General features: G+C 36.8%; 1 protein-coding gene across 1 annotated transcript in view; it reads left to right on the top strand.

Annotated features, from left to right (window-relative positions):
- Psme4 (proteasome activator subunit 4) overlaps window positions 1-27,505 on the top strand; it is a 125,916-nt gene that overhangs the window by 42,958 nt on the left and 55,453 nt on the right. The window contains exons 5-20 of the mRNA XM_052734558.1: window positions 481-630; window positions 1,173-1,236; window positions 2,537-2,611; window positions 3,839-3,961; window positions 5,932-6,024; window positions 7,030-7,295; window positions 9,868-10,054; window positions 11,093-11,182; window positions 12,763-12,827; window positions 13,103-13,253; window positions 16,038-16,136; window positions 16,396-16,465; window positions 17,218-17,285; window positions 22,867-23,082; window positions 24,072-24,229; window positions 25,705-25,800. Coding sequence (XP_052590518.1) covers window positions 481-630; window positions 1,173-1,236; window positions 2,537-2,611; window positions 3,839-3,961; window positions 5,932-6,024; window positions 7,030-7,295; window positions 9,868-10,054; window positions 11,093-11,182; window positions 12,763-12,827; window positions 13,103-13,253; window positions 16,038-16,136; window positions 16,396-16,465; window positions 17,218-17,285; window positions 22,867-23,082; window positions 24,072-24,229; window positions 25,705-25,800 — 1,971 coding nt within the window. The remainder of the gene's footprint in view (window positions 1-480; window positions 631-1,172; window positions 1,237-2,536; window positions 2,612-3,838; window positions 3,962-5,931; window positions 6,025-7,029; window positions 7,296-9,867; window positions 10,055-11,092; window positions 11,183-12,762; window positions 12,828-13,102; window positions 13,254-16,037; window positions 16,137-16,395; window positions 16,466-17,217; window positions 17,286-22,866; window positions 23,083-24,071; window positions 24,230-25,704; window positions 25,801-27,505) is intronic.

The raw sequence follows: 27,505 nt of genomic DNA, 5'->3' as shown, positions 1-27,505 counted from the left end.
TCCTGGGCTGGTACTTCTATCTTATTGTTACTGATTATTTATCCCTACATAGACTTGATTTTTACTAAGAATTTTTCAGCTGCTGTTACTTAACACAAAGAAATCAAAACCACAATCATGTTTTCCATGTTGAATTCCATAGGCAGCTTAAGGAGCAGTGTTTTTCAACCTCAAAGCATCTTTCTGAGAGTCCGCTAGATGAAAAGAATTACTTTCTCCTAAGTGTGGTGGAGTATTTATTCTGTCTTTATAAACTTGTGTACTTATTGTGGGATACTTTGACATTTCTAGTGTGGTATCTTATGAAGTGTATTCTCTTCTCTCACGAGACTCTTCTCTTTTGCTGATGGGAACAAACAGGAACTCATGTGTGCGGGGCAAGTGGTGCTAATTCTCTAAGCCCTTTCTCCCCTTTCTATCAATCATATATGAGTGTTTTAATCCAATGGTCAGATACATGGAAACTTTTTTTTTCCCCAGATACTTTCCAGCAGATGCAACAGCAGAAATGTTAGAGGAATGGCGGCCTTTAATGTGTCCTTTTGATGTAACAATGCAAAAGGCCATCACTTATTTTGAAGTATTTCTTCCTACCTCCCTTCCTCCAGAAATGCATCATAAAGGTTTTAAGTAAGTGTGCATATTTGACTAGAATAAAGCAATACCAAGAATTAGCAAGGAGCTTTAAAAAAAAAAGTGCAGTGCATTTATCCTATTTATTATATTCCAAGTATGAAGGCTAAAACAGTTGTGCATGTGATTGTAAAGAAAGTAATGCTTATATGAAAAGCCCAATGAAAATGATGGTTTTTAAGAAATCGGAAGAGGAAAAAAAAATACAACAGTGGTAATGGAAAAATGTTAGAAAAGGAGAAAAGCAAACGACATAAGGGAAAAAATTGTGGCAGTTGTTCAGTAAGAGTGTACAATAATTAACAATTCAGGACATTTACTAGATGAGATTACATTTTACAGCACAAATAAACAGGGGAGGGGAATACTCAGACAAAAACTATTCCTTTGTTCCATTAAGTTTGAAACTTTCAGTATCATTTTTTTCTAAGTTGTATAGTTATCAGTAAGAAGAGTAGATTTTGAAGTACAAAGAATACCTGGCTTTGAACCACTTTCTATAGTCATTTGCTGTTCATAACAATGTTTTTCTTCTTCAGACTTTGGTTTGATGAATTAATTGGCCTTTGGGTTTCAGTGCAGAATCTCCCACAGTGGGAGGGGGTAAGTCTTCCGTTTATCCCCTTTTGTAGTTTTAAATTCGGACATAAATAGATCATTTAGTAAATAACTCCTGTTTCTTAGAATTTCTTCTAATAATGTTGTTAATTCCTTTTCTTTCTTTTTTAAAGATGTGTGTGTGTGTGTGTGTGTGTGTGTGTGTGTGTGTGTGTGTGTATCTGTCTATGTGGGTATATGCATGTGAATACAGATGTCTGAGGAGGCTAGAGGCATCTCATCCCCTAAAGCTGGAGCTCTGAGTATTTTGTTTTGGTTTTGCAGTACTAGAATAGTCTTAATGGAGAGCTGAGTGTATAGGTGGTGGGGTGCAGGTTCCAGGTGCTTATTTCTACCTCTGCCACCTCTGTCCAGCCATCAAAGACTGTGTCCTTGTGGTTCAGCACCAGACTGGGGGTGAGACCTGGCTCCTTCAGTACCACAAAGCAGAGCCTGACTCTCAGAAATGGTGACCTCCACAACACTCCCACCTTGGGGCACTTCCTGGTGGCTGCATGTGCCCAGAAGCTCTGGCTCAATCTATAGGAACATCATGGCGGGCTCAGAAACATCAGGGGGTAGGAAAGGACTGGAGGAATACCCAAGCTAGTGACTGAACTGGTGCCACTTGAACTTGGAGAGTAAACATAGCCCTTGTCATAGGTAGAACAGAAGCGGGGCTTTTCTGTACAGGTATTTTTGAGCCACCAGATGTGGGTGTTAGAACCCAAATTGAGTCCTCTTCAAGAGGGTTGTGGTGCTACTAAACCATGGAGCCATCTCCCCAGTCCCAGTTAATTTTTTTTCATCTTACTATTTTTTAATAGAAGTAGACAAGCATGCATTATAAAGTGCATGACTGCTGTTTGCTTTCATTAGTACTTATTATAGGTACTGTTGGACGTTTGATGAAGATATATGTATAAATTTTCCTTTCAACTTTCATTGTGCATAATGCTTTTGTGATTTTTCCTTTTGAGGAGTATTTTTGTTGCAGTTGATTTTATGTGGGTGGCATGAGTCAGATCTTAAATTTGGAAGTTTTAAAAAATCTAAGTCAAACTATATACATTGTTCTAATGATTGCTGAGAAGAACAAATGAGCTGGGCATGGCTGCATACACCTGTAATCCCAGCACTTAGGAGGCTGAGGCAGGAGTTTCATAAGTTCAAGACCATTTTGGTATATAGTAAGAACCATCTCAAGAAAATAAGCAAATAAACATAAAAGAATGGGAATTATAACTGACGTTTAAAAATAACAAATACATCAACTTAACATTATCTTGTTTTTGTTTACTTTCAGCAATTAGTAAATCTCTTTGCTCGATTGGCTACAGATAATATAGGGTACATAGATTGGGATCCATATGTACCAAAGGTAATTAGAACATTTGAATATGTGTATCATAGTCCTGTTACTAACATTATGTGTAAAGGGAAATTTCTTTCAAAGATTTATTTATTTATGTACTTCATGTATACGGGTGTTTTGTCCGTATGTACATTTGCACACCAGAAAAGGGCTTCAGATCCCATGGGACTACAGTTATATTTGGTTGTGAGCCACCATGTGGGTGCTGGGAATTGAACTGAGGACCTCTGGAAGAATAGCCAGTGTTCTTAACTGCTGAGCCATCCTTCCAGCCCCCAATTTTTATTTTTTAACCCCAATGTCAGGTAATATATCTGTCTTACAGTGGAGGACATGAATTATAACTTTCAGAATGAATAATTTAGAAAGTAATTATTAGGAATACTGTGAATATTAAAATTATTAGGAATATCATGAATTCATTCCTTCCAAAGAATTTTCTGTGCTAAATTAGATTGCATTCTACAGTGTTAACCACTCCCCCACACTTAGTAATTAAAGCTAGAATATCTCTAGAGGTGTATTATTCCAGCTGCAGTAGAATTTTTTTCAAAGCCTTGCGGGAGGTGGGAGTTGATGTTAGAGCAGGACTAGGATTCAGCAGAAAGGTCCTGGCTGCCTTTGCTTGTGTTCTTCTCCACTGTAGTTAGCTTTTAAAAACTGGGGGACAGAAGCAGGCCCCACCTCCTTTCATTTGGGCCCCTATCAGTAATGATAGCTTTAAAATATAAACTTAGTTATGTTAAAATACAGTTATTACATGCTGCCTAACATACAGAGTCTTAAGGAGGACTTCGAGACTTCAAGGTTTGAAGAGTGAAAGTGGCCTGTCAGACACTTTTCATTAGGGCTGCTGCTGTCAAGCATCTTTGGCATAGAATGGGAGCATGGGAAAGTAATATGTATATATGCAGAAGGTAAAAGGCTTCATGTTTAACTGCAGTATCTTCATTTTTTTTCTTTTATGTTTAACTATAAATATCTCATTGTTTGAGTACATGAACTCAGCTGCTTCCTATCTGTGACCTGTGACCTCAGAACATCATATAATAAATCTGTTATATCTACTTTCTAATGAATAAAGGAAATTATTAGACACCATAATTTTGCTTAGAGTCCCATGAAAAAAGAGTGTATTTAAGACTAATACCTAACATTCACCTAGCTGTTTAAGGACTTATTTTGATACTTATAAACTTTTTATTCATGTATTTTTTTGTTTTGCTTTAAAAGATATTTACAAGAATTCTGAGAAGCCTGAACCTCCCAGTGGGAAGCAGTCAAGTGTTAGTCCCAAGATTTTTAACAAATGCTTATGATATAGGACATGCTGTAATATGGATCACTGCAATGATGGTTTGTAGTAAACTATATGTTTTATAAATTTTACCTGTACTTTCTTTAACCTTCTGTTTCAAGCCCATGTTAATAACTTGGTTGATCGCTTGATTGTCAAATTTTCTTTCTTTTCTCCTCTTTCTTTCCTACCCCTTCCCTCCTCCCCTCCCTTCCTCTCCTCCCCTCCCTTTTCCCTTCCCATTTCTTTCTTCTCCTACCCCCTCCTTTCCCCTCCCTTCCCTCTATTTTTGCTGGGGATTGAACCCAGGGCCTTGTACATGACAAGATTCAACTATTTCCTGATATGATATATCTATTCAGAATTCTCAGATCTGTAATGTGGTTATGACCCATCACTTATAAATTTCCAAATGGATTTCAACATCATCTTTCAAATATAAATACACTTTTAAAGCATCTTTATATTAAGATTACAGGATTTATTTTACTATTTCTATTGCTCCTTGAATTGTTGTTCTATATTTGATAATGTTTCTGTGGAAAAGAGAGTGTTCATACAAATTTACAGTGAAATATTGAAACTCTCCCATTGTTACATAGAGAGAACTTTGGTTTTTTTCTGAGTATTCAAAGGAGAAAAAAAATTGAATTTTATTATGGAGGTTTCACTGAATTGGGTAATGTCAACCTTGAGTTAATTTTGTTCTTGTTTTCCTAACACACTTCTCACTAGCAATTTCCTTTTGTAATGTGAAAGTTTAATTAAAAAAAAAACAGTTATAGTAATTATTCTTTCAGAAGTTTGAAACCTGTGATACGGTGTTGCTATTGAATCATTTTGGTTTCTTGAGTAGTTGGCCTCTTCTGGTTTCTATATTGAGAAACACAGACATTGGCTTCATTTGAGTTGGAAAGCATGTTCCTAAATAACAGGTTTTTTTTGTTGTTGTTTTGTTTTTTGAAACTTGAGGGTAAGGTTAAGACAGGGTCTAGCTACATAGTATTGACTAACGTAGAACTTACTATGTGGATCAGGTAGGCCTTGAACTTGTAGTGATTTTCTTGCCCCTGCCTGGGATTGTAAATATGAGCCAGTATACCCTTCCTGAATATAATTTGATGGTTTGTTTCCTATGCTGTTGTTAAAAGATCATTATGAGACAAACTGGAGAGTGTAAGCCAACAAACTGGAGCATGTAATTCATTTTAGATGAATGCTATTTTTTTCTTCTATTTTCCCCCCTTTGGCTGTTTTGTGTTTGTTTTCATAAGAGATTAATAAAAATATTTTTCTTTTGAATTAAAAATGTGCCTCATAAAATGTATGTGTTGTGTAAATCTCTTTGTTTCATACAATGAGAAATTTACCCAATGATTCATTTTGAAGAATGCTTTGTATGCTTTATGCTGCCATTCTTTTTTCCTTTTTAAATTGTGTACTTGTACATGGGAGCCACAGTATTCATGTGAAGATCAGAGAACAGCATGGGGAATCTGTTCTTTCCTTCTATCATGTGGGTCCTGGGTCAAATGTTTTCAGGCCTGAGGCTGTCATCTTTATTTACTCAATAAGCCATTTCACCATCCCCTATTACTATTATCTTGATATAATAAAGGATTATTATTATTATTATTCTATCAAGATGATAGTCTTTGTGTCAAATTATATATAGTATCCTTGTTTTTTACTTAAGAACAGTAAAATCTACTGTTCCCGTAAGTTGCAAGGTGGCACTTTTTCAGTTCTATAATTAGATTTAAGTAAGTTTTTCTTATGTTTAAACTGATGCGAAGTTCATTGAGGAGTTGTTTTTGACTTGTTTAGAGATATAATTGTTAGGATGAAGGGGACCCACATTAGAGCTTTGTATTTAAGGTTTGACTTACTGATCCATCCATATACAGTATAATATAGGCACTAATATTGCTCCTCTGTCTCTCTCTCTCTCTCTCTCTCTCTCTCTCTCTCTCTCTCTCTCTCTCTCTCTCTCTCTCTCTCTCTCTCTCTCTGTTTTTGGTCTGGACAGGGTGGACCAAGTAAATTAGTACAAAAACATTTAGCTGGTTTGTTTAATAGCATCACATCTTTTTACCATCCTTCAAATAATGGGCGTTGGCTGGTAAGTATGCTCAGTTTGTATTGTAGTATTTGAAGATTTAAAAATATAGTCATATTTAAAACTATTGATTATCTTAGAATTATAATATTTCCTGTATTTCATATAAGCTTTAGCTATGTGTAAGTGGTTAGACTCGAATCAATGTGTGCGAAAGACATATAGAAATAAACTAACATGATGCTACATGGTTATTAGTGACAAAATGCTAAATATCGGCAAGAAAATGATAATAAGTAATGCTACAAAAGCACAGGCACATTGTTTCAGTTTTATTTTGTGAGCTATTTTAGCTTTGTTTTCTCTTTTAATTGCCTAATTAAAGTGACTTTTATTTTTTTTAATATATATTTTATTTTATTTTAATGTGCATTTGTGTTTTTGCCATGGTTGTCAGGGTCCCCTGAAACTGGAGTTAAAGACAGGTGTGAGCTGCCATGTGGGTGCTGGGAATTGAACTTGGGTCTCTGGAAGAAGAGTCAGTGCTCTTAACCCCTGAGTCATCTCTCCAGCCCTAAAGTGACTTTTTAAAAATGTTAGTTGGTACCTAGGTACTATTCTCTCCTTCCTTCTCTCCTCTTTTAAGACAGTGTCTCACTCTGTAGCCCTGGCTCTCAGAACTCACTATGTAGACCAGGTTGACCTCAAATTATCAGAGATCCCTGTGTCTCTGCCTCCTGAATGCTGAGATTAGTGTGTGCCACTGTGCCTAGCTAGACACTCTTTTTAAAGATCCTGAATTTAAGGCAAGGCAGTGCATGACTATAATCTTAGCATCCATGAGACTGCAATAGGAAGATCACAGAGCTAGGCTGTGCTACACAACCATATAAATCCTTGAATTTAGAGGTCACTATTTGATAGTTGGTATAGTATGTTTTTCTGTGTAGTTAGAACGTATAGTTATTTGTGTTCAGAGTATTCTTCTTTTTTCTTGAGTGAGAGGAATCTTAAATTCTGTGTAGGAAAGTTGAACCTTCCTAGAACCTATTGTTTCTGTGTCTCCAGAACAAGTTAATGAAACTCCTTCAGCGGTTGCCAAACAGCGTTGTTAGGAGATTACATCGGGAAAGATATAAGAAGCCCTCCTGGTTAACTCCTGTGCCTGAGAGCCATAAGCTTACTGATCAAGATGTTACAGACTTTGTACAGTGCATTATTCAGCCTGTCCTCTTGGCTATGTTTAGCAAAACTGGTAGTCTAGAAGCAGCCCAGGCTCTGCAGAATCTTGCACTCATGAGACCTGAGTTAGTAATACCTCCTGTGCTTGAAAGGTGAGTTCAGTTTTGTGCTTGGTATATGCCACAGGTATAGACTACCTGTTTCTTCCTCTGACTTCTTTTTTGCCTGTGGCATATGTTTGGTGTTTTTGATATTTATACCTACCTGTTCTTAGAGGAGAAGCAAGATTTTTTTTTTTATTTAATTGAATTGGTAACTTAAAGGCTTATTGACAAGAAAAAATTAAAATGAAACTGCCAGCATGTTTTGGATCGATCATTTGTCTATTTCATTTACCCAGACTTTTACTCATAAATTATAACTTTTTTGTTTGTATCAAACATGTCAATAAATATTGAGAATAGAACAGTCTCAATGAAGAAAATTTCATTGTTTTTATTACTTTCATGTATCACAGCCTTATATGTCTTCAGTGCCAGTTATATTACATTCATTTCTTTTTTTATGTTGAAACTACTTTTTTTTTTTTTTTTTTTTTGGTTTTTCGAGACAGGGTTTCTCTGTAGTTTTGCGCCTTTCCTGGAACTCACTTTGTAGACCAGGCTGGCCTCGAACTCACAGAGATCCTCCTGCCTCTGCCTCCCGAGTGCTGGGATTAAAGGCGTGCACCACCACCGCCCGGCTTGAAACTACTTTCTAAAATAACATTCTGCTGGTTAACATAGTAGGTTCTAGGTAAGCCAGGGCTATGTAGTATGAAACCCTGTCTCAAAACAAAGGACAAAATCCCGTAATTTTTCTAGATAATACATTTTTACTTATATGTATATGGCATGTCTATGTCCGTGAGCATGCACTTGCTGGTGCCTAAAGAGGCAGAAGAAGGTGCTGGATTCTCTGGAGTTGGAGTTACAAGTGGTATAGTGTGTTGCCTGGTGTGGGTGTTTGGAAACTGAATTCTGGTCTTCTGCAAAGATAACAAGCTCTCTTAACCACTGAGCCATCTCTCCAGCCTCAGAATTCTTTTTAAATGTAAGGGGCTGGTGGTATAACTTGGTATGTAAAGTCCCTTGCCACAAAGCTAGATGACTTAAATTTAGTTCCTAGAATCCACATCGTGGATGGACAGAACTGACTTCTGTAATTTGTCTTTTGAGGACACGCATATATAGACAGACCACACAAACAATAAATGTAAAAATTAGAAAGTAAAATGGGCATATTGATGTATAGTTTGTTCCAGCTACTCAGGAGGCTAAGAAACATGGATGCCTTGAGTCCAGGACTTTTGCGTCTCTCTGTCAAAACATAATAAACAAATAGAGATATAAAAAAGAAATTTTTAGCGTTTTATATTCTTAAAATAAGAGTTAAGTATTGTTCCTGCTTCTTTTACAGTAAGGCATTAATTTGGGGGTTTGTTTTCTATGCTGAGGATTGAACCTGGGGTGTGGACAAATGTGTCCTAGGCAAGCATTCTACCATTAAGCTACAACCTAGCCATGTTTTCCATTGTCGGACAGAGTCTCATTTTATAGCCCAGGCTTACCCCAAATCTTGGAATTCCCAAGAGTTGGGAATACAGGTGCGCAGCACAAACTACCTTTTTATTTTTTTATTTTTTTTTCTCATATTCTCTACTTAAAGGGACAGTACTCTCAGGTTAGACAGATGCTCACTTGCTGCTATTTCCAGCACCCACATGACAGCTTACAACCATTGTGACTCCAATTCCAGGGGGATTTAGTGCTCTTTTCTGGCCTCCATGGGCACCAGGCATGCACATGCTGAACAAACATACCTGTGAGCAAAACACCTGTACACATAAATAAAAATAATTAAATCTAAAAAAATTTAATGGCACTATTGTTTATTTACCTTTTCTGTATAAATAGATATTAAGATGCTTGTATATTTCTCCCCTATTCTACAAAATAGATTTTCAGAGGGAAATAATTGAAGTTCTGGGTGAAGATCCTAGGTATTCACTTAAAAACCTAGGTACCTAGGTTATTATTCACTTAATAACCCTAGCTCTGGAACAGTGAGGACAAGAAGATCCTTGGAACTTGTTGTCTGGCCAGTGTAGCCAGTTAGTGAGTTTCAGTTTCAGTGAGACCCTGTCTCAGAAGAATAAAGTGGGGAGATGTGGCTTGGTTGGTAGAGTTCTTTGTTAGCACACACAAAGCCGTGAGTTGAGTCCTTAGCACTGCATATAAAACCTGACATGGTGGCACAAGCTTATAATTCCAGCACTTTAGGACAAGGTGATGAGAGGCTCAGAAACTCAAGGTCATCCTCAGCTACCTAGTAAGTTGGAGCCCAACCTGGGATACATAAGACCCTCTTTGAAAAAAAAAAGAAAAAGACTAAGAGATTTTTTTGTTGTTGTTGTTAACAGGAATGAGTATAATATTTGTACTTTGTTATTCTTAGTTCAGTATGATGTGGATTAAGTTGGCTGAAACAATGAAGGTCTCAGTTTATGCTCTTTTTCACTGCCGTCTATTTGGAGACAAGAAAAGAGGGCTGTGGACTGATCAGTTCATGTTAGTAGAAAATCTCCACTCTAAACATTCTGCTATCTATAATACTGTAAGTCAAAATGCAGTCTATGAACATAGTATATTTAACATCTGAACTGTATTTTCTTTTAAACTGTAGAACATACCCTGCTTTAGAGACATTGACAGAACCTCACCAGCTCACAGCTACTTTAAGTTGTGTAATTGGAGTAGCCCGAAGTTTGGTATCAGGTGGCAAATGGTTTCCCGAAGGTCCAACACACATGCTACCTCTTTTGATGAGAGCATTGCCTGGGGTGGATCCAAATGACTTTAGTAAATGCATGGTGAGCATATTGGTGATAGTGTTTTGTTGCAGTTATTGCTTAAATGGACATATTTTCTTTTTAGTAGATATCTTTAAATGATAATGTAGCTCAATGTAAAATCTTATTTTACACACAATGTTACATATATAAATGCTTAAGTTGAAATTTGTACGCAACTGATTTATTTAATGCCTTCCTTTGTAAGTAATTTTTCTTAGCCTACATATGTTTAATGATGTTTTAAAACTCATTATGTATTTGTAGTTTTTTCTTAGATATACTAAAAGTTGCAGGATGGCATCTCTTGCCCTTTTCTTTATCTAAGTAGATAACCAAGAAAGTATGATGAAAAGTTACAGAATACAGAAATTGGGTATGGTGATAGACACTCATAGTCTAAGCACTTGGGAGACTGAGTCAAGTTTGAGACTAGCCTTGGTTACATAGTGAGACTGTGTCTCAGAGTAATAAAAAACCCTTCTCCCGTGAGTAACAACAGAAAAGTTACCCGATATATAATTCCATCAACTACTTCTTTACATTTTCTCCTGATTTACTACTTTGTTATCTTTCTTCTTTATTGATCTCTGACATTTTAGTATTTCCCTGTAATGATACAGTTTCAGGTGGAAGACAAAGTAACTTCTCAGTGACAAAAGATTGGAGAACTATGTATATAGTTCTCAATGTACAATGGAAGTAAATTTTACTCTAACTTTGTTATTAAAGTAACAGCTAGTTAATTGTTAGGAACCTTAAAATGTTTAGTTTTAAGAGTCAGGTGTAGTGGCTTACTTCTGTAGTCACTGCATCTGGGAGGCTGAGCTAGGAAGCCCACCATGAATTTGAGTTCATCCTTGGCTGCATTATGAGTTAGTTTTGCCTCCCTCCTTTCTTCCAGAAAGACAAAAATTAATTCTAAGTGAAAAATATCTCGAGAGGTCAGTGTGGTGTCTCCCTTAACATAATTTGAGTATTTATATTTAACTTTTAGCATAACTTGTGCTGAAATAGAATTACTAATTAATGTTGAAAATTCTTTTTCTCTTCCTATAGATCACATTCCAATTTATAGGAACATTTTCTACTCTGGTGCCTTTAGTAGATTGTTCATCTGTACTGCAAGAAAGAAACGACCTCACAGAAGTAAGGATGCTTTCTGGCTATAAAAGGCTTAACTGAAACATGTTATTACCATATATGCATAGTAATCTTTGATTCTTCAAAAACAGTTTGGGATAGATTCTAGAAAGTACCGTTTCTAAAAGGACAGGGAAGCTGGGTTCAGTGGTGCACACTAGCAATCCCAGTGCTCAGAAAGCTGAGAACCTATATTACATATCAAGACCCTGTCTCAAAAATTGAATAAAAGTCATATATAAAAAGTGGCACACTGTTTGCCTGTTATGCATGAGGAACTAGGGTCAGTCCCCATCACAAATAAATAAATAAATTTGATTTTTGTTTTTATTTTTTTAAACAATTGCTATTCTGTGACTGGAGCGGTATGACTAAGAGCCATGCCATCTTTGGTGGTGAGATAACTGTAGCACCCACCCTAGGAAGTATAGTAAGCAAGGCCATTTCTCCTAATAGCTGGCACCTGGTGGTATATTTCAGTTGGTTGTCATTTTTACAAATTTTGTTCAGCATAGGTGGTGCTGTCCTGTTTTTCCATCAATTACTGCTTAAAATAACCTTCCCCAGGACCAGTGGCATTTAATACAGAGGTTTTCTTCATTGCTATGATTCTTAATAAACTGTTAAGAAGCATAGAGTAACTGAAGTTTCACTAAAAAGAAAGCCATTTAGATCTCACTACAAATCAGAAATGCCCAATAATCTTAGAAATTATAGACGAGAACTGAGTACTTGGACCAGTGAGATACCTCAGCTGGAAAAGGCACTTGTTGAGCAAGCCTAGTGACCTGAATTAGACCCCTAGAACTCATGTAAAATTGAGAAGTGATTCTAAAGTTGTCCTATGACCTCCACATGTGTACACACGATTTAAAAAGAAATTGAATGCCACTGAAACTAAAGTTAGAGCCTTAACCATACAAAAATAACGTTCCAATTAAATCTGGGAGGTTGAAGAAGCCCAGTTCTCCAAGTTCCTACTGAAAGATCCTAGCAAAGATACCTCTCCATTGTCAGGGTCTCTCTAGGTACAGATAAATCCTGTATGTCATTACCTCAAGGAGTCACTTTATATGGCTCATAGGCAGAAGCTAAGCTGGAGGCTGATAAGTCTAAGATTTACATAGTTTCTCAACAGTGATACCTTTGAAACAAGTAATTCTTTGTTATGGAAGGTTGTCCTTCCAGAGTGGAATATTTAATACTGTACTTGTCCTGCTCTACTCGACACCAGTAGAACCAGCCTACCCCAGCCTCCATTGTGATAACAGTGTCCTGAGGTTGTCAAGTGACTTTTTTTTTTTTATAAGCATGTTGTTACTTGTATCATTTGGATGTGAAGTAGTACAACACTGTTTTTTTACAGTTAAGCACTTTGAAAATTGGGATTGATAACAAAGTTGGTTGCTTTGATTCAAATAAAGTAGTGAATTGGCTTTGACTTATATGTAGTTATGGTGTTTATCATAGTATCTAACACAAAACTTGCACAGGAATTTTTTATTAGGCTATAATTGAATTTCATTAGTTCAGAGGGGAAAAGTTAAACATATTTGTAATTTTTTTTCTGCATTGCAATGTTATAGATTGAAAAAGAACTTTGTTCAGCCACAGCCGAGTTTGAGGATTTCGTCTTACAATTTATGGACAGGTATGCTGATAACTTAGTCCTGTCTTTTCTCCAATAGATTTAAAAGGGAGTGGGATGTGTATAGGGCTTTCCTAGAAAGCAGTTTCTTTCTGTGCTGTAATGTTTCATTTAGATTTTACCCAAAGCTGAAGCTAGTAATTTAAAGTAAAAACAGACAATCTATTTATGAGTCATGAAGAAATTGAGTAGATGTCTTGAGTAGTAATAACAATAACGTTTTACCTGACTGTCCCCAGTTTTTTGTTTCTAAAATATGTTTTATTTGTATATTTTAGATGCTTTGGACTAATAGAAAGTAGCACATTGGAGCAAACAAGAGAAGAGACAGAAACTGAGAAAATGACTCACTTGGAGAGTTTGGTTGAATTAGGTTTGTCTTCTACGTTTAGTACAATCCTCACACAATGTTCTAAAGAAATATTTATGGTAAGAGAGAATTACTACAAAAAGTAACTCCATTCTTTTTGTTTAATTGGTATTTTTGCATTGAGTGTCAGTTGCTTTTAAGTGTCTGCACATTGCCAGTTTATCCTTTATACTCAAGTGAAGGTTTAACAAAACATTTTGGGCCCCATTGCAAAGTGTCTGCAGATATAGTTGCATGCAGAAATCATTGTGTGTGTGTGTGTGTGTGTGTGTGAAGGGGTAAAAAAAAATTCTATTAATTGCCATGTACTCTCCCACAGATCATGTGCAGCCACAAATGTTCTTTAAAGTGATGTAGTGATACCTATTTTGCATTTTTAAGCTTTGCTTTGATGACACTGTACTTTAAAACTGAAGTATAATGAATGAGTTCTAATGTTTCTAGTCATAGAGTTGTGCTAGCTGAATAATAGTTGCATTAGGTAACCTTGAACAGGCGTGAGTTATTGTTGACTTTGGAATCAAAGTTAATGAATTACAGTATGTAGTAAATAAGTGTCTGTTGGAGGCCAGCTCCCACCTTTTAGAGGGTTCTTATGAGAGAGGGATAAAATATTAGATAGAAAGGGAAACCTAGTTGAAGAGAAGAAAGACAGAAACACAGGATAGCTTCAGGAGGGTCTGGATCAATACCCAACATCCTTTTCTGTTTATTCAAAAGGGCTTTTTATAACAATGCCAAGGGGTGGGGCGAAAGACCTCCCTCTTACAAGATCAAAGCACACTGCAGCCAAGTGTAGACCCTTCCAAACACCTGCTAACCATGCCCATGATCAAATCATGTCTTTATGCAGCCCTGCTGAGTAAAGCAAGCTCAGATTCTTGGACCCTGAGCTTGACCCTCACTAGGAAACCTCTGTGAGTCTCCACAAGTGTCTGTAAAGAGAAAAATACTGCAAGAGGGTTATAAGTTTCTCACTTGATAAGGACTGTGGGGACAGTTTCCTTTAGGAGCAGTGGTGATTATTTGCTGTAACCCAGATTGGACTTGAACCTCACTCAAGTGCTTGGTTAAAGGAGCGTCAACCTGCCTGACATTGACTACATTTTTAGAATTTGTAATTTAAACTAATTATTGGGAGAAGTTTTGAAAATTACACTACCACATAATAGGAATTAAATCCTCAGTATAATAAATAATCTTATGATAGATTAAAATTGATGTCCTAAGGCATAAATACCCATTTGCCTGATAGTGGCTCATACCTCTGGGTATATGATTTTTAAAATGACTTTCTGTTTTTATTTCTTTCCTCCCTTCCTTCATTTGAGATTAATCAACATTTAACATGATCATCCTGATTAAAAGCTAAGCTATACTACACCTCTGTGTAATAGTTACTAGGAATGTATGAGTTTAGGTTAAGTATAGTAATACACACCTGTCTTCCTAGCATTTGTTTTGTATTTTGATACAGAGTCTCACTATGTAGTTCTGGCTCTCCTGGATCTGTAGACCAGACTGCCGTAGAACTCAACAGACGTGCCTATCTCTGCCCCCAACTCCCAAGCCTGGTATTAAAGGCATGAGCTAGTACACTTAGCTTTAGTCCTAGCACTTGAGAGAAGGATGTAGGAAATACAAGAATTCAGGGTCATCTGCAAGCCAGTGTGGCCACATTAGACCCTGCTTCAAACAAAAACAAAACAGCAAACAAACAAGAAAACAAAACACACAGAAAGCAAACAAAAAGAGACTATAAAGAATAAAGAAGTGGGGGCTGGAGAGATGGCTCACAGGTTAAGAGCATTGGCTGTTCTTCCAGAGATCCTGAGTTCAATTCCCAGCACCCACATGGTGGCTCACAACCATCCATAATGAGATCTGGTGCCCTCTTCTGAACTGCAGATGTATATGCAGACAGAACACTGTATACATAATAAATAAATAAATAAATAGATAAATAAATAGATAAATAAATAAATCTTTAAAAAAATAAAGAAGTGAACATAGAACATCTCTTAACAGACTAGACTTGTTTCTAACATTTTGTATTTATTTGTTAACCTATTACTTTATGAAGGTTAAGATTTTTTATATCATTGTAAAATTAAATAGATTGCTTCAGGTCATTTTGGATTTTTGTTTGTTTTGTTATATTTTTGTGAAAGGTCTTAGTTCTGCACTCCAGGCTGGCCAGGAACTTGCTGTGTATCCCAGGCTGATCTCAATATACAATGATCCTCTTGTCTCAGTTATCCACTTGCTGGATTATGAAATAGACTCCACACTTGGAATGTTTCTATTCTTTAAAGTAGATACAATGATTTATAGTTGATACTTGTCAGAACTATTTTGAGAAATAGATGCCCACAAAATTTTATGTTCTATTGTATTAACTATCAAGTTGGTTAAATTACATTTGGGTTCCATCTGCTCTTGCTCTTCAAATAATTTTTGTTTGTCTTTTAACCTTTTTCCTTCCTTACCTCTCTTGTCCCTCCCTTCTCTATATGTGGGTGTGTGTGCTACTGTGGAGGTCAGAGGACCACATTTGGCAATCTGTTCTCTCTTTCTACAGTGTGGGTTCTGGGGATCAAACTCAGGTAAAGATGACAGTCACCTTTACCTGCAGAACTGTCTTGTAAGCCCCCTCAAGTGTTTTGCTTAAGTTAGAAGCATTCACAGGGACTGTTTAGACCTAAATGTAATAAGTGGTTAACATTTTATTTCTTAGTAACTGTTGGAATAGTTTGCATATTATTTTCTTTAAAGTTCTACAAGATGGTTAACTTCTAAAGAATTACACTGATTGGGTGTTTTCATATCTTCCGTATCAACAGGTGGCCCTTCAGAAAGTCTTTAACTTTTCTGTTTCGCATATATTTGAAACAAGAGTTGCAGGTCGCATGGTGGCAGACATGTGCCGTGCTGCTGTAAAGGTAAGTTTCATTGTATTTTGCTTTTTGTTATGGTAGTATGTCTTGCTTTGTAGCCCAGGTTGACCTCAAACATTCTGTCTTCCTACCCCAACCTCTTAGGTGATGGGTGTGGGGTTAGTTATTTCGTTAGTACTTGTTACTAAGACTCATTCCTCTTGCCAGTGAAAATAGTGCTACTTCATCTTTTGTGACTGTTGAGTATTTACTTTACCCCCCTCCCAAAAAAAATGACATCTTATTTATATAAATACATTTTCAGTGCTGCCCAGAAGAATCCTTGAAGCTGTTTGTTCCCCACTGCTATGGTGTTATAACTCAGCTTACAATGAGTAAGTCAGAAAAAGAAAACCTCATTATTTTGTCTGTGTAATTTTAGATAAAGTCTTTCTTCACTCCTAGAACTCAGTTAATATCAACACATTCTTTGTGTATTATTTATTTATTTGTTTGCTTATTTGTTGAGAGAGTGTCTCTCTATGCAGCCCTGGCTGTCCTGGAACTCACAGAGAGCCATCTGCCTCTGCCTCCCGAGTGCTAGGATTAATGGTATGTAACCCTATGTCTCCCTTCCATACCTACACACACACAATGTGTCATCAAGGTAAGTTGCTTTGAAATCATGGCATAATACATTAATGTTTTTATGAAACAGCTATCAGGAGCTACTTTGAAAATGTCAGCCTTTTTGTGAGGTGTCAGTCAGCAAGAATCTTGGTTAGTTTGTTGATCTTCATTTTTGATTTCTTTTTTTGTTTTCCTCCCTTCGTTTTTTGAGACAGGGTTTTCTGCACAGCCCTGACTGTCCTGTAACTGGTTCTATAGACCAGGCTAGCCTTGAACTCAAGAGATCCACCTGCCTCTGCCATCCTGAGTGCTGGGATTAAAGGCGTGCACTGCCACTTCCCAGTGATTTTCTTAAAAGTTGATTCCACTTCCTTTGGTAGTGACTTCACTTTTGTGAAGACTTAAGTCTCCCTGAAAGATTTTCTGAACTACTAGGAATATAAAGTAGAAATATTTTAACATAATATATCCAGTGTGCTCATGTGATTCTTTTCTGGTGCTATTTTGTCATTTTTAGATGATGATGTATTGAATGAAGAAGAGCTAGACAAGGAGTTGCTGTGGAACCTTCAGCTTCTGTCTGAGGTATTGTAAGCATCTGGAAGAAAGTCTTTGCTTGCTTCTAAAGTTTAGTCATTTGTTGTTGTTGTTGGATTGATGTTAAAGCATATGAGAAGTCAGACATTTGGGGATTTATTATTATTTATTATTGTTGTTGTTACTTTGATGAGACTAGGTCTCGTTATATTTCCTACACCAGCCTGGAACTCATGGTAATTTTTCTTTGTTGGCCTCTTGAGTGCTGGTATTACAGGCATGTAGTAGCAGGCCCAGACTCTGGGAATTTTTGATACAGGTTTAGAAAGATGGGATATTTCAGAGTCTGTCATTGTCAAATTAGATGGAAATGTCTTAGTCCACTTTTCTGTTAAAAGATGAATAACCTATTAGGAGCTTATCGTATTTGGAATTTTTACTTATATTTTATTTTTGTGGATTTTTGTGTGTTTGCTTTTGTTTTTCAAGACAGGGTTTCTCTGTGCATGGCGATAGATATGGATCTATTTGCATTTTGTTTTGTTTTGTTTTTTTCCAGACAAGGTTTCTCTGTAACAGTCCTGGCTGTCCTCTAACTCGCTCTGTAGACCAAGTTGGCCTTGAACTCATAGAGATCCACCTGCCTCTGCCTCCCGAGTTCTGGGATTAAAGGCATGTGCCACCACCAGTCAGCTATTTGCATTCTTCTACATGTCAACATCCAGTTATTCCAACACTATTGGTTGAAGAGGCTTTCTTTTTGCCATTGTAAATTTTGACTTATTTGCCAAAAAATCAGGTATTCATAGATGTGTGGGTCAATGTCAGGGTCTTCATTTCAATTACATTGATCCACTTGTCTGTTTTTATCCCAATACCAAGGTGTTTTTATTACTATAGCTCTAGAGTAGAGCTTTAAGTCAGGGATGGTGATGCCTCCATCCAGAAGTTCCTTTATTGTACAGGATTGTTTTTGCTGTCCTCAGGTTTTTTGTTTTTTCATGAAGTTGAGTATGTTCTTTCAAGGTCTGTGAAGAATTGTGTTGGCATTTTGATAAGGATTGCATTGACTCTGTAGATTGCTTTTGGTAAGGTTGCTGTTTTTACTATATGGATCCTTCTTCAATTTCTTTGTTCAAAGACTTAAAGTTCTTATCATACAGGTCTTTCACATGTTTGGTTAGAGTTACTCCAAGGTATTTTGTATTATTTGTGGCTATTGTAAAGGGTGATGTTTCTCTTATTTTTTTCTTAGATGGTTTATCGTTTCTATATAGTAGGACTAATGATTTCTTTGAGTTAATCTTGTATCCTGCCACATTACTGAAGGAGTTTATCAACTGTAGGAGTTCCCTGGTAGAATTTTTGGGGTCACTTATATATACTATCATATCATCTGCAAATAGGGAAAGTTTGACTTTTTCCTTTCCAATTTGTATCCCCTTGATCTTTTGTTGTTTTATTGCTCCAGCTAGAACTTCGAGTACTATGTTGAATAGCAATGGAGAGAGTGGACAGCCTTGTCTTGTTTCTGATTTTAGTGGTTTTATGTTGGCTGTCAACTTGCTGTATGTTTCCTTTATTATGTTTAGGTATGTTCCTTGTATCCCTGATCTCTCCAAGACCTTTATCATGAAGGGGTGTTGGATTTTGTCGAAGACTGATCATGTGTTTTTTTTCTTTGTTTGTTTATATGGTGGGTTACATTGACAGATTTTTGTATGTTGAACCATCCCTACATCTCTGGGATGAAGCCTACTTGATCATGGTGGGTAATTTTTCTGATGTGTTCTTAGATTCGGTTTGCCGGTATTTTATTGAGTATTTTTACATCAGTGCTCATGATGGAGATAGATCTGTAATTTTCTTTCTTTGTGGCATCTTTGTGTGGCTTGGTTATCTGGGTAACTGTAGCCTCATAAAAAGAATTTGGCAATGTTCCTTCTGTTTCTATTGTGTGGAACAATTGAAGAGTATTGGTATTAGCTCTTCTTTGAAAATCTGGTAGAATTCTGCACTGAAACCATCTGGCCCTGGACTCTTTCTGTTTGGGAGCCTTTTAATGACTGCTTCTATTTCCCTAGGGGTTATAAGTCTATTGAAATTGTTTATCTGGTCTTGATTTAATTTTGGTATGTGGTACCTATCCAAAAAATTGTCCATTTCTTTTAGATTTTCCATTTTTGTGGAGTACAGGTATTTGAAGTATGACCTAAAGATTCTCTGGATTTCCTCATCTGTTGTTATATTTCCCTTTTCATTTCTGATTTTGTTAATTTGGATATTCTCTCTCTGCCTTTTGGTTAGTTTGGATAAGGGCTTGTCTGTCTTGTTGATTTTCTCAAAGAACCAATTCTTTGTTTCATTGATTCTTTGTATTGTTCTCTTTGTTTCTATTTTATTGATTTCAGCCCTCAATTTGATTATTTCCTGGCGTCTGTTCCTCCTGGGTGAATTTGCTTCTTTGTGTTCTAGACCTTTCAGGTATGCTGTTCAGTTGCTAGTGTGAAATTTATCTAAATTCTTTAGGCATTTAGTGCTGTGAACTTTCCTCTTAGCACTGCTTTCATAGTGTTCCATAAGTTTGGGTATGTTGTGCATTCATTTTCATTGAATTCTAGAAAGTCTGTAATTTCTTTATTTCTTGAACCAGTGATGATTCGGTTGAGTGTTATTCAGTTTCCATGAGTTTGTAGGCTTTCTGAAGTTTGTGTTGTTGTTGCATCCTAACTTTAAGCCATGGTGATCTGATAAGATATAGGGGGTTATTCCAATTTTTTTTCTATCTATTGATGTTTGCTTTGTGACCGAGTATGTGGTCAATTTTAGAGAAGGTTCCTTGAGGTGCTGAGAAGAAGGTATATTCTCTTATGTTTGGGTGGAATGTTCTATAGATGTCTGTTAAGCCCATTTGAATCATTACATCTGTTACTTCTCTTATTTTTCTACGAAGTTTCTGTCTTGACAGATCTGTCCATTAGAAAGAATGGGGTGTTCAAGTCTCCCACTATTAGTGTGTAGGGTTTGATGTATGATTTAAGCTTTAGTGATGTGTCTTTTACAAGTGCAGGTGCCCTTGTGTTTGGGGCATAAATGTTCAGAATTGAGACTTCATCTTGATGGGTTTTTCTTGTGATGAATATGAAATGTCCTTCTTCGACTCTTTTGATTAATTTTAGTTTGAAGTTAGATATTAGGATAGCCACACCATTTTGTTTCTTAGGTTCATTTGAGTGGAAAATCTTTTCCCAACCTTTACTCTGAGGTAATGTCTGTCTTTGAAGTTAAGGTATGTTTCTTGTATACAGCAGAAGAATGGATCCTGTTTTGTATCCATTCTGTTAGCCTGTATCTTTTTATAGACTGATTGAATCTACTGATATTAAGGGATATTATGACCAGTGATTTTTAATTCCTGTTACTTTTCAATTTTGTTGGTGGTGGTGGTAGTGTGTGTGTGTTTCCTTTCTTTGAGATTTGCTGGTGTGAGGTTATCTATTGCCTGTGTCTTTGTGGGTGCCGCTAACTTCCTTGGGTTGAATTTTTTCTTCTAGTACTTTCTGTAGGTCTGGATTTGTGGGTAGTTATTGTTTAAACCTGGTTTTTGTCATGGAATATCTTGTTTTCTCAATCTATGGTGATTTTTTTCACTGATTGAAAGTTTTGTTGGGTATAGTAGTGTGGGTTGGCAACCGTGGTCCCTTAGTGTCTGTAAAACATCTGTCCAGGACCTTCTGGCTTTCAGAGTCTCCATTGAGAAGTCCTCTGTTATTCTGATAGGTCTGCCTTTATAAGTTACTTGGCCTTTTTCCTTTGCAGCTCTTAATATTCTTTCTTTTGATTATGATGTGGCAAAGGGACTTTTTTCTTTCTTTTTCTTTTTCTTTTTTTTTTTTTTTTTGGTCCAGTCTATTTCATGTTCTGTAAGTTTCTTTTGTCTTCATAGGCATGTCCTTCTTTAGGTTGGGAAAGTTTTCTTCTATGCTTTTGTTGAATATATTTTTCTGTGCCTTTGAGATGGTATTCTTCTCCTTCTTCTATGCCTATTATTCTTAGGTTGAGTCTTTCCATGGTGTCCCAGATTTCCTGGATGTTTTGTGTTAAGATTTTGTTGGATTTACCATTTTCTTTACTGATGAATCTATTTCCTCTATTGTATCTTCAACACCTGAGATTCTCTTTCATCTCTTGCATTCTATTGGTTATGCTTGCAACTATAGTTCCTGTTCATTTATCCAGTGCTGTGGGATGGTCTGTATGTCAAATGTGTTGCTGATTGGTCAATGAATAAATCACTGATTGGTCAGTGGCCAGGCAGGAAGTATAGGTGGGACTAACAGAGAGGAGAATTGAGAGAACAGGAAGCTGGGTGGGAGAGACACTGCCAGCCGCCGCCATGACAAACAGCATGTAAAGTACCGGTAAGCCACGAGCCATGTGGCAAGGTATAGATTAATGGAAATGGATTAATTTAAGCTGTAAGAACAGTTAGCAAGAAGCCTGCCACGGCCATACAGTTTGTAACCAATATAAGTCTCTGTGTTTATTTGGTTGGGTCTGAGTGGCTGTGGGACTGGCAGGTGAGAAAGAGTTGTCCTGACTGTGGGCCAGGCAGGAAAACTCTAGCTACAATCCAGACCTTTTATTTCCAGAATTTCCTTGGTTTGTTTTTTCTTTATTGCCTCTATTTCAATGTTCAAGTCTTGAACTGTTTCTTTCACCTGTTTCATTGCTTTTTCTTGGCTTTCTGGGTACTTTTTAAGGAATTTATTGATATCTTCCAATTTTTGTGTGTCTTTTCCTTGATTTCTTTAAGGGAAATTTTCATTTCCTCTTTAAAGGCCTCTATCTTCATAAAGTTATTTTTAAGGCTGTTTTCTTCAGCCTCATTTTCCTTGGGATATTTAGGTCTTGCTTTTGTAGAATCACTAGGTTTTGGATGCCATATTGCTCTTTATGCTGTTGAATGTATTCTTACACTGTCCTCTACTCATCTGGGTTTGAGGTAATTATAGGTTGATTCTTCCTCCAGTCAGGAGCTACTCATTCTCCAATTGGCGAAGGTGGTGTCTGTGCCTCTGGGGGCCACTAATGCCTCAGGGGATGGTTGGCTGAGGAGTGGGGGTTCCATGTGTTTGTGGGGTGGAGTGGGACTTGAAGGTTACAGGGTCCAATAGGTGGTGAGGGTGGTAGAGTGGTCTACCACCAGGAGTCCTACCTTGCTGACTGGTTGGTGGGGCTGTGATGGGTGGGGGTGGGGCACGAGATGTGCCTAGGGGCCTACGATGTTGCCAGCTGGGAGATCACTAACTCACTTCTTCTTCCAATGGGTGCTGGTGGAGCCTGTGCCTCCGGGCTAAAGTATAGTTAAGAATGACATTTTTTAAATGATTCAAATTTTTTACAGAAACATTGCTTTTTAAGCTACTATAATGTCAAATAATGAACCTTGAATTGATTATTGATTCTAGACTTGATTGAGACATAGCCCTGGCCGTTCTGGAATTTGTCCTGTAGACCAGACTAGCCTGGAACTCAGAGATCTACTTGCCTGTGCTTCCAGTATGCTGGGATTAAAGGTGTGTGCCACACAGCCTAGCTGCCTTCAAATATTTTTCTGTCTTTTCAGATTACGCGGGTGGATGGGAAGAAGTTGCTTCTATATAGGGAGCAACTTGTGAAGATTCTCCAGCGAACCCTCCACCTGACCTGTAAGCAGGGATACATACTGTCTTGCAACCTTCTGCACCATCTTCTTCGTTCTACCACACTAATCTATCCCACAGAGTACTGCAGTGTGCCAGGTGGCTTTAACAAGCCACCGTCTGAATACTTCCCTATCAAGGCAAGCATTTTCAATCATTTAGGATTAAACAATAAATATATTGGGTTCTTTTTCTAAGTAACTCAGAGATAATGTTTTTTTCTTGCCATGTATAAAAGTGTCAGGTCTTTTAAAGAAGTTTTATTTATTTATCGAGTTTGGGTATTTTGTCTGTGAACCATGAGTGTGTCTGCTGTCTGCAAATGCTAGAAGAGGGCATCAGATCTCCTGGAACTGGAGCTGCAGAGAGTTGTGAGCCACCACAATGGTGCTGGAATCAAACTTCTTTGCTCTGAGAGAGCATACAATGTTCCAGTTCTGTATATTAAAGTACATTGCTTATAACTGTTATTGGAGGGCTCAGAGTTTAAGAGCACTGGCTGTTCTTCCAGAGGTCCTGAGTTTACTTCCCATCAACCATACCAGGGGGCTCACAACCATCTATAATGAGATCTGGTACCCTGTTCTGGCGTGCAGGCATACATGCAGGCAGAACACTGCATGCATGCATGCGTACATACATACATACATACATACACACACACACACACAAATGAATGAATGAATAAGTAAATAAATCAAAACAAAACAAAAAACCCTGCTATTGGAATGTAATAGACTTGTGCATTTTAACTTATCATGGAGCTAAAACTCTATCCTTTTTTCTTGCTACATAACCTAGGCTGGCCTTGAAGTTGTGATCCTGTGTCAGGTGCTCCTGTGCTGTGATAGATAGCTGCTGTGCACCACCAGGCCTGGATAGTTTTCTGCTTTTTTTTCAGTGGCTGGGCCATATCTAACCACATAATTTCATTCCTAAACTAGCTAACTTTGTATGAACTTGTTTTTTTTCCTGCAGGAAATGCATATTAGATGGCTTTTAGGGAGACATTTTTCAGGAGTAACAGTAAAGGAGTAATGATATTTTCATGGGTCTCTTAAACTTTAGAAATATTGTATGTATGTTTTTCTCCAACTTTACAACTTAATGAAAATCTTTTCTTTTCTAGGACTGGGGTAAACCTGGAGATTTGTGGAATCTAGGGATCCAGTGGCATGTTCCTTCTTCAGAGGAAGTCTCTTTCGCCTTCTATTTGTTAGACTCCTTTCTTCAGCCTGAGCTCATCAAACTCCAGTGTTGTGGGGATGGAGAACTTGAAATGTCTAGGTTAGTTTTCTTCAATATTACCTTTCAAACTTAAGTACTTTCCCCAACCTCTATATCTGATGCATATGCTTGCTTTTTTCTTTTAAATCTTTTTTAAAGATTTATTTTATTTTATGTGTATGAAAGTTTTGCCTGCATATGCATGCCTGGTAGCCACAGAAGTCACAAGGCTTTGGTTCAGAGTTCTGGAACTGTAGTTGATAGTTGTGAGTCACAATGTGGGTGCTAGGAACTGAACCCAGGTCCTCTACAAGAGAAATAATTACTTTGAGTCATCTTTCCAACTGCATGATACATAACATATTCAGTGTTTGTTTTGAAAATATGCTTTAAATGCACTGAGAAAAACATTGAACACTATAACAAAATTCATCAACATTGAAATTGGGGTTTTTGTTTTTTTTAGTTTTATAAGATTTATTTTTGATATCTGAGAGAGGGCCTCTTATAGTCAAGGCTGGCCAAAGATGACTTTGAATCTCTGATCCTCCTGCCTCCACTTTGCAAATGCTGGGATTATAATAATGTCCCACCATGTCCAGGTTATACATTGCTGGGGATCAAAACTAGGACATTATGCTAGCCATCTCAGGTTTTTGGTATTGTTTGTTTGTAAATTCTTTTTCATTTCTTGTTTTATTTTGAGACAGGATGTCACTATGTAGACCATGCTGAAACTCAAGAGATCCACCTGCCTCTGCCTCCCAAGTGCTGGGAGTAAAGGCATGCACCACCACACTAAAGCCCACTCAACTATTTTAAAGAAGAAAACTAATTTCCATCTTACCCTCCCAATTTTTGGCAGAAACACTTGTACTTAGCAATTTCACTTGCTTGTTTTGGAAAGTGTAGATAAGGTGTATCCCTTTCAAAGGAAAGGCCATATTCCTCTACTGAACATTGATTCTTTTTAGTAGCTCTCATTCTTGACATTCAGGTTACTTAACTGAGATTTTCTTTCTTTTCCATAGGAATTTAACAAGAAATGGTTATTTTTTAATCCATTAGACTTTTACAGTTTGAAGTTTTGAAGATTCCTAAAATAATAGCAAAAAAATTTAGTGTGTGTCAAATGTGCTAAACTCCTTTTTGGAAGCAAATGTGTAGCTCGATTTTTGTTTTTTCCTCTTTCCTTTTTTTCCAATTCCATGTTTAAAATTTGAAGTAAGGTAGACATTTTTGCTATTGTTTCTTGTTAGTGGTATTTATCTTAGTACTTAGTTAATTAAATTAAAATTTGCATCTCAGAGTACAGTTAGTTATTAATTTGACTAATTATTTAAAACCTGTTTAAGTGTAAGAAGGCCTAATATTAACAATAAATACGTTTATGTTGTACCACTAAGTGATGAACTGATATTTGTTGTGTCCATGACCATTAGATAGTTTTTGTTCTTCTCCCTAGATTCTAGAAGTCTTGTTAAAAATGAATTAGGAATCTTCTAAAATATGACAATATCTTTTGTGTTGTATAGAGATGATATTCTACAGAGTCTGACTATAGTCCACAACTGCTTGATTGGCTCAGGGAACCTCCTACCTCCATTGAAAGGAGAGCCAGTTACCAACTTGTAAGTAAAAAACAAACCTATCTGTTTTGCTCTTTTGCCATTTGCCATATTTTAAGTTTACCTACTTCATGGGCTACTGCTTTTGCTCTTGATGTTATTTCTGAATTGTTTAATCTTTCATATTTGTAGCTGTTAGGGCAAAAATACCTAAGTTATAATTTCTGTTTGTGAAATTCTTAAAGGCTTATGCAGATTTTCATTGGTAGCAAGATAGAATATCTTTAGATGTTAATACATTTAAAAACAATAAGTAATAATTTAGGATTAATACTCTTCTTTTTAAAAATGCAAGCAAACAAAAACAAACCCTATTTTGCCATCAGTCATCATTAACTTAGGATCCTATAGATGAGTATTTTTACTAACAGCTTCTTTAATGGTCTTCTTTTGTACATCATGTAGAACCTTTACTGGCACTGCCACCTGGGCAACCCTCAGTGGAGGTACCATGACATGACACCATGCATGAGCTTGGCAGAAGGGTCAGCTGGATGTTAGCTCAGTGTTTTGAATTTCCAGCATCTGTCTCACTGCTGAGGAAGCTGATGAAGACCACATAGGAATGAGCAGATAGCTTAAAATGGAAGGAGAAATTATTTGCTGATTTTTTTTAATTGAACCATGAAAGGCTTTGAAGTAAGAGTAGTTTAAACAGGACATGGCCATATTTTGTATAGTCACTTGTAGTCACATTTTCCAAAACTTAATTGCCTATTATTTCACCTTAAAAACATTTCTTATCACTGAACTTTAGAGTGTTAAGTTTAAAAATAGCAGTGTCATGTTAGCTCAGAAAATCTGTTTTAAATTTAAGGACTTGCTGAGTCTTTTAAAAAAAATTAGATATCACCCATCTATTTTATAATCAGATACAAGAACAGTTTTACCAACATTCATTTTTGTTAAGATTGATTTTCAGATATATTTTAAAATGAGAGCCCTTTGAGCCTTTTCTCTTCAGTGATCTTAACCCTGTACCATATTGTAAAAACATTCTTGTATAGCACACATAATGCTATGTCATGCTTACCAAATTGGGTGTCAGTAAAGCTCTATAGAAAGTGTTAACAGGGAGACTTGTGACCATTTAATGCAGTAATTTGTCTTAAGAGCTCAAATATGTGTCTTACGACGGTTGGGATGCAGTGGTAAATGGTCAGTTGAGGAGGCTCATGTGGTGTGCCTTGCAGTTCATCTCAGCATGTATCTCTGCCATGTATACTATCATAACAAATTGAGGCAAGTCTTCATCTTTCTTTCTGGGATTTTCTGTTTGTTTGTTTGGTTGGTTTTTTTTGTTTGAGATTGAGGTCTCACTTTGCAGCCCTGGCTAAGCCTGAAACTCACACCAATGCTTCTGCCTTAAGCTTTCAGAGTATTGGGATTGCAGGTGTGAGCCACCAAGCCTGGCTAAGTTTTCTCCTTTGAAGTAGACTTTCATTACGACAAAAGTTCCTTATAACCCAGATTCAGTGGCTCACATGTGTAATTACATATGTACCCGAGAGGCTGAAGTAGGAGAATTGCAAGTTTGAGGTCAGCCTGGGCTGCATAGCAAGATTTTGTTTGAACCTTTCTCCCCTCAAGAAAAATTCCTATACTTGTTTATTAGACTGCCAATTTGATTTTTATATAATGACATGCCTTTTGCTAATAAAATGAGTACATTAATAAATATCATATAATTTGATAACAGCACTATTTA

The sequence above is a fragment of the Peromyscus californicus genome, unplaced genomic scaffold (genome assembly GCF_007827085.1).
Source record: "Peromyscus californicus insignis strain IS unplaced genomic scaffold, ASM782708v3 Scaffold_13__1_contigs__length_99412109, whole genome shotgun sequence".
Classification (NCBI taxonomy): Eukaryota; Metazoa; Chordata; class Mammalia; order Rodentia; family Cricetidae; genus Peromyscus; species Peromyscus californicus.
Note: the sequence above shows the minus strand (reverse complement) of the source record. Positions and strands in the feature narration are given on the sequence as shown.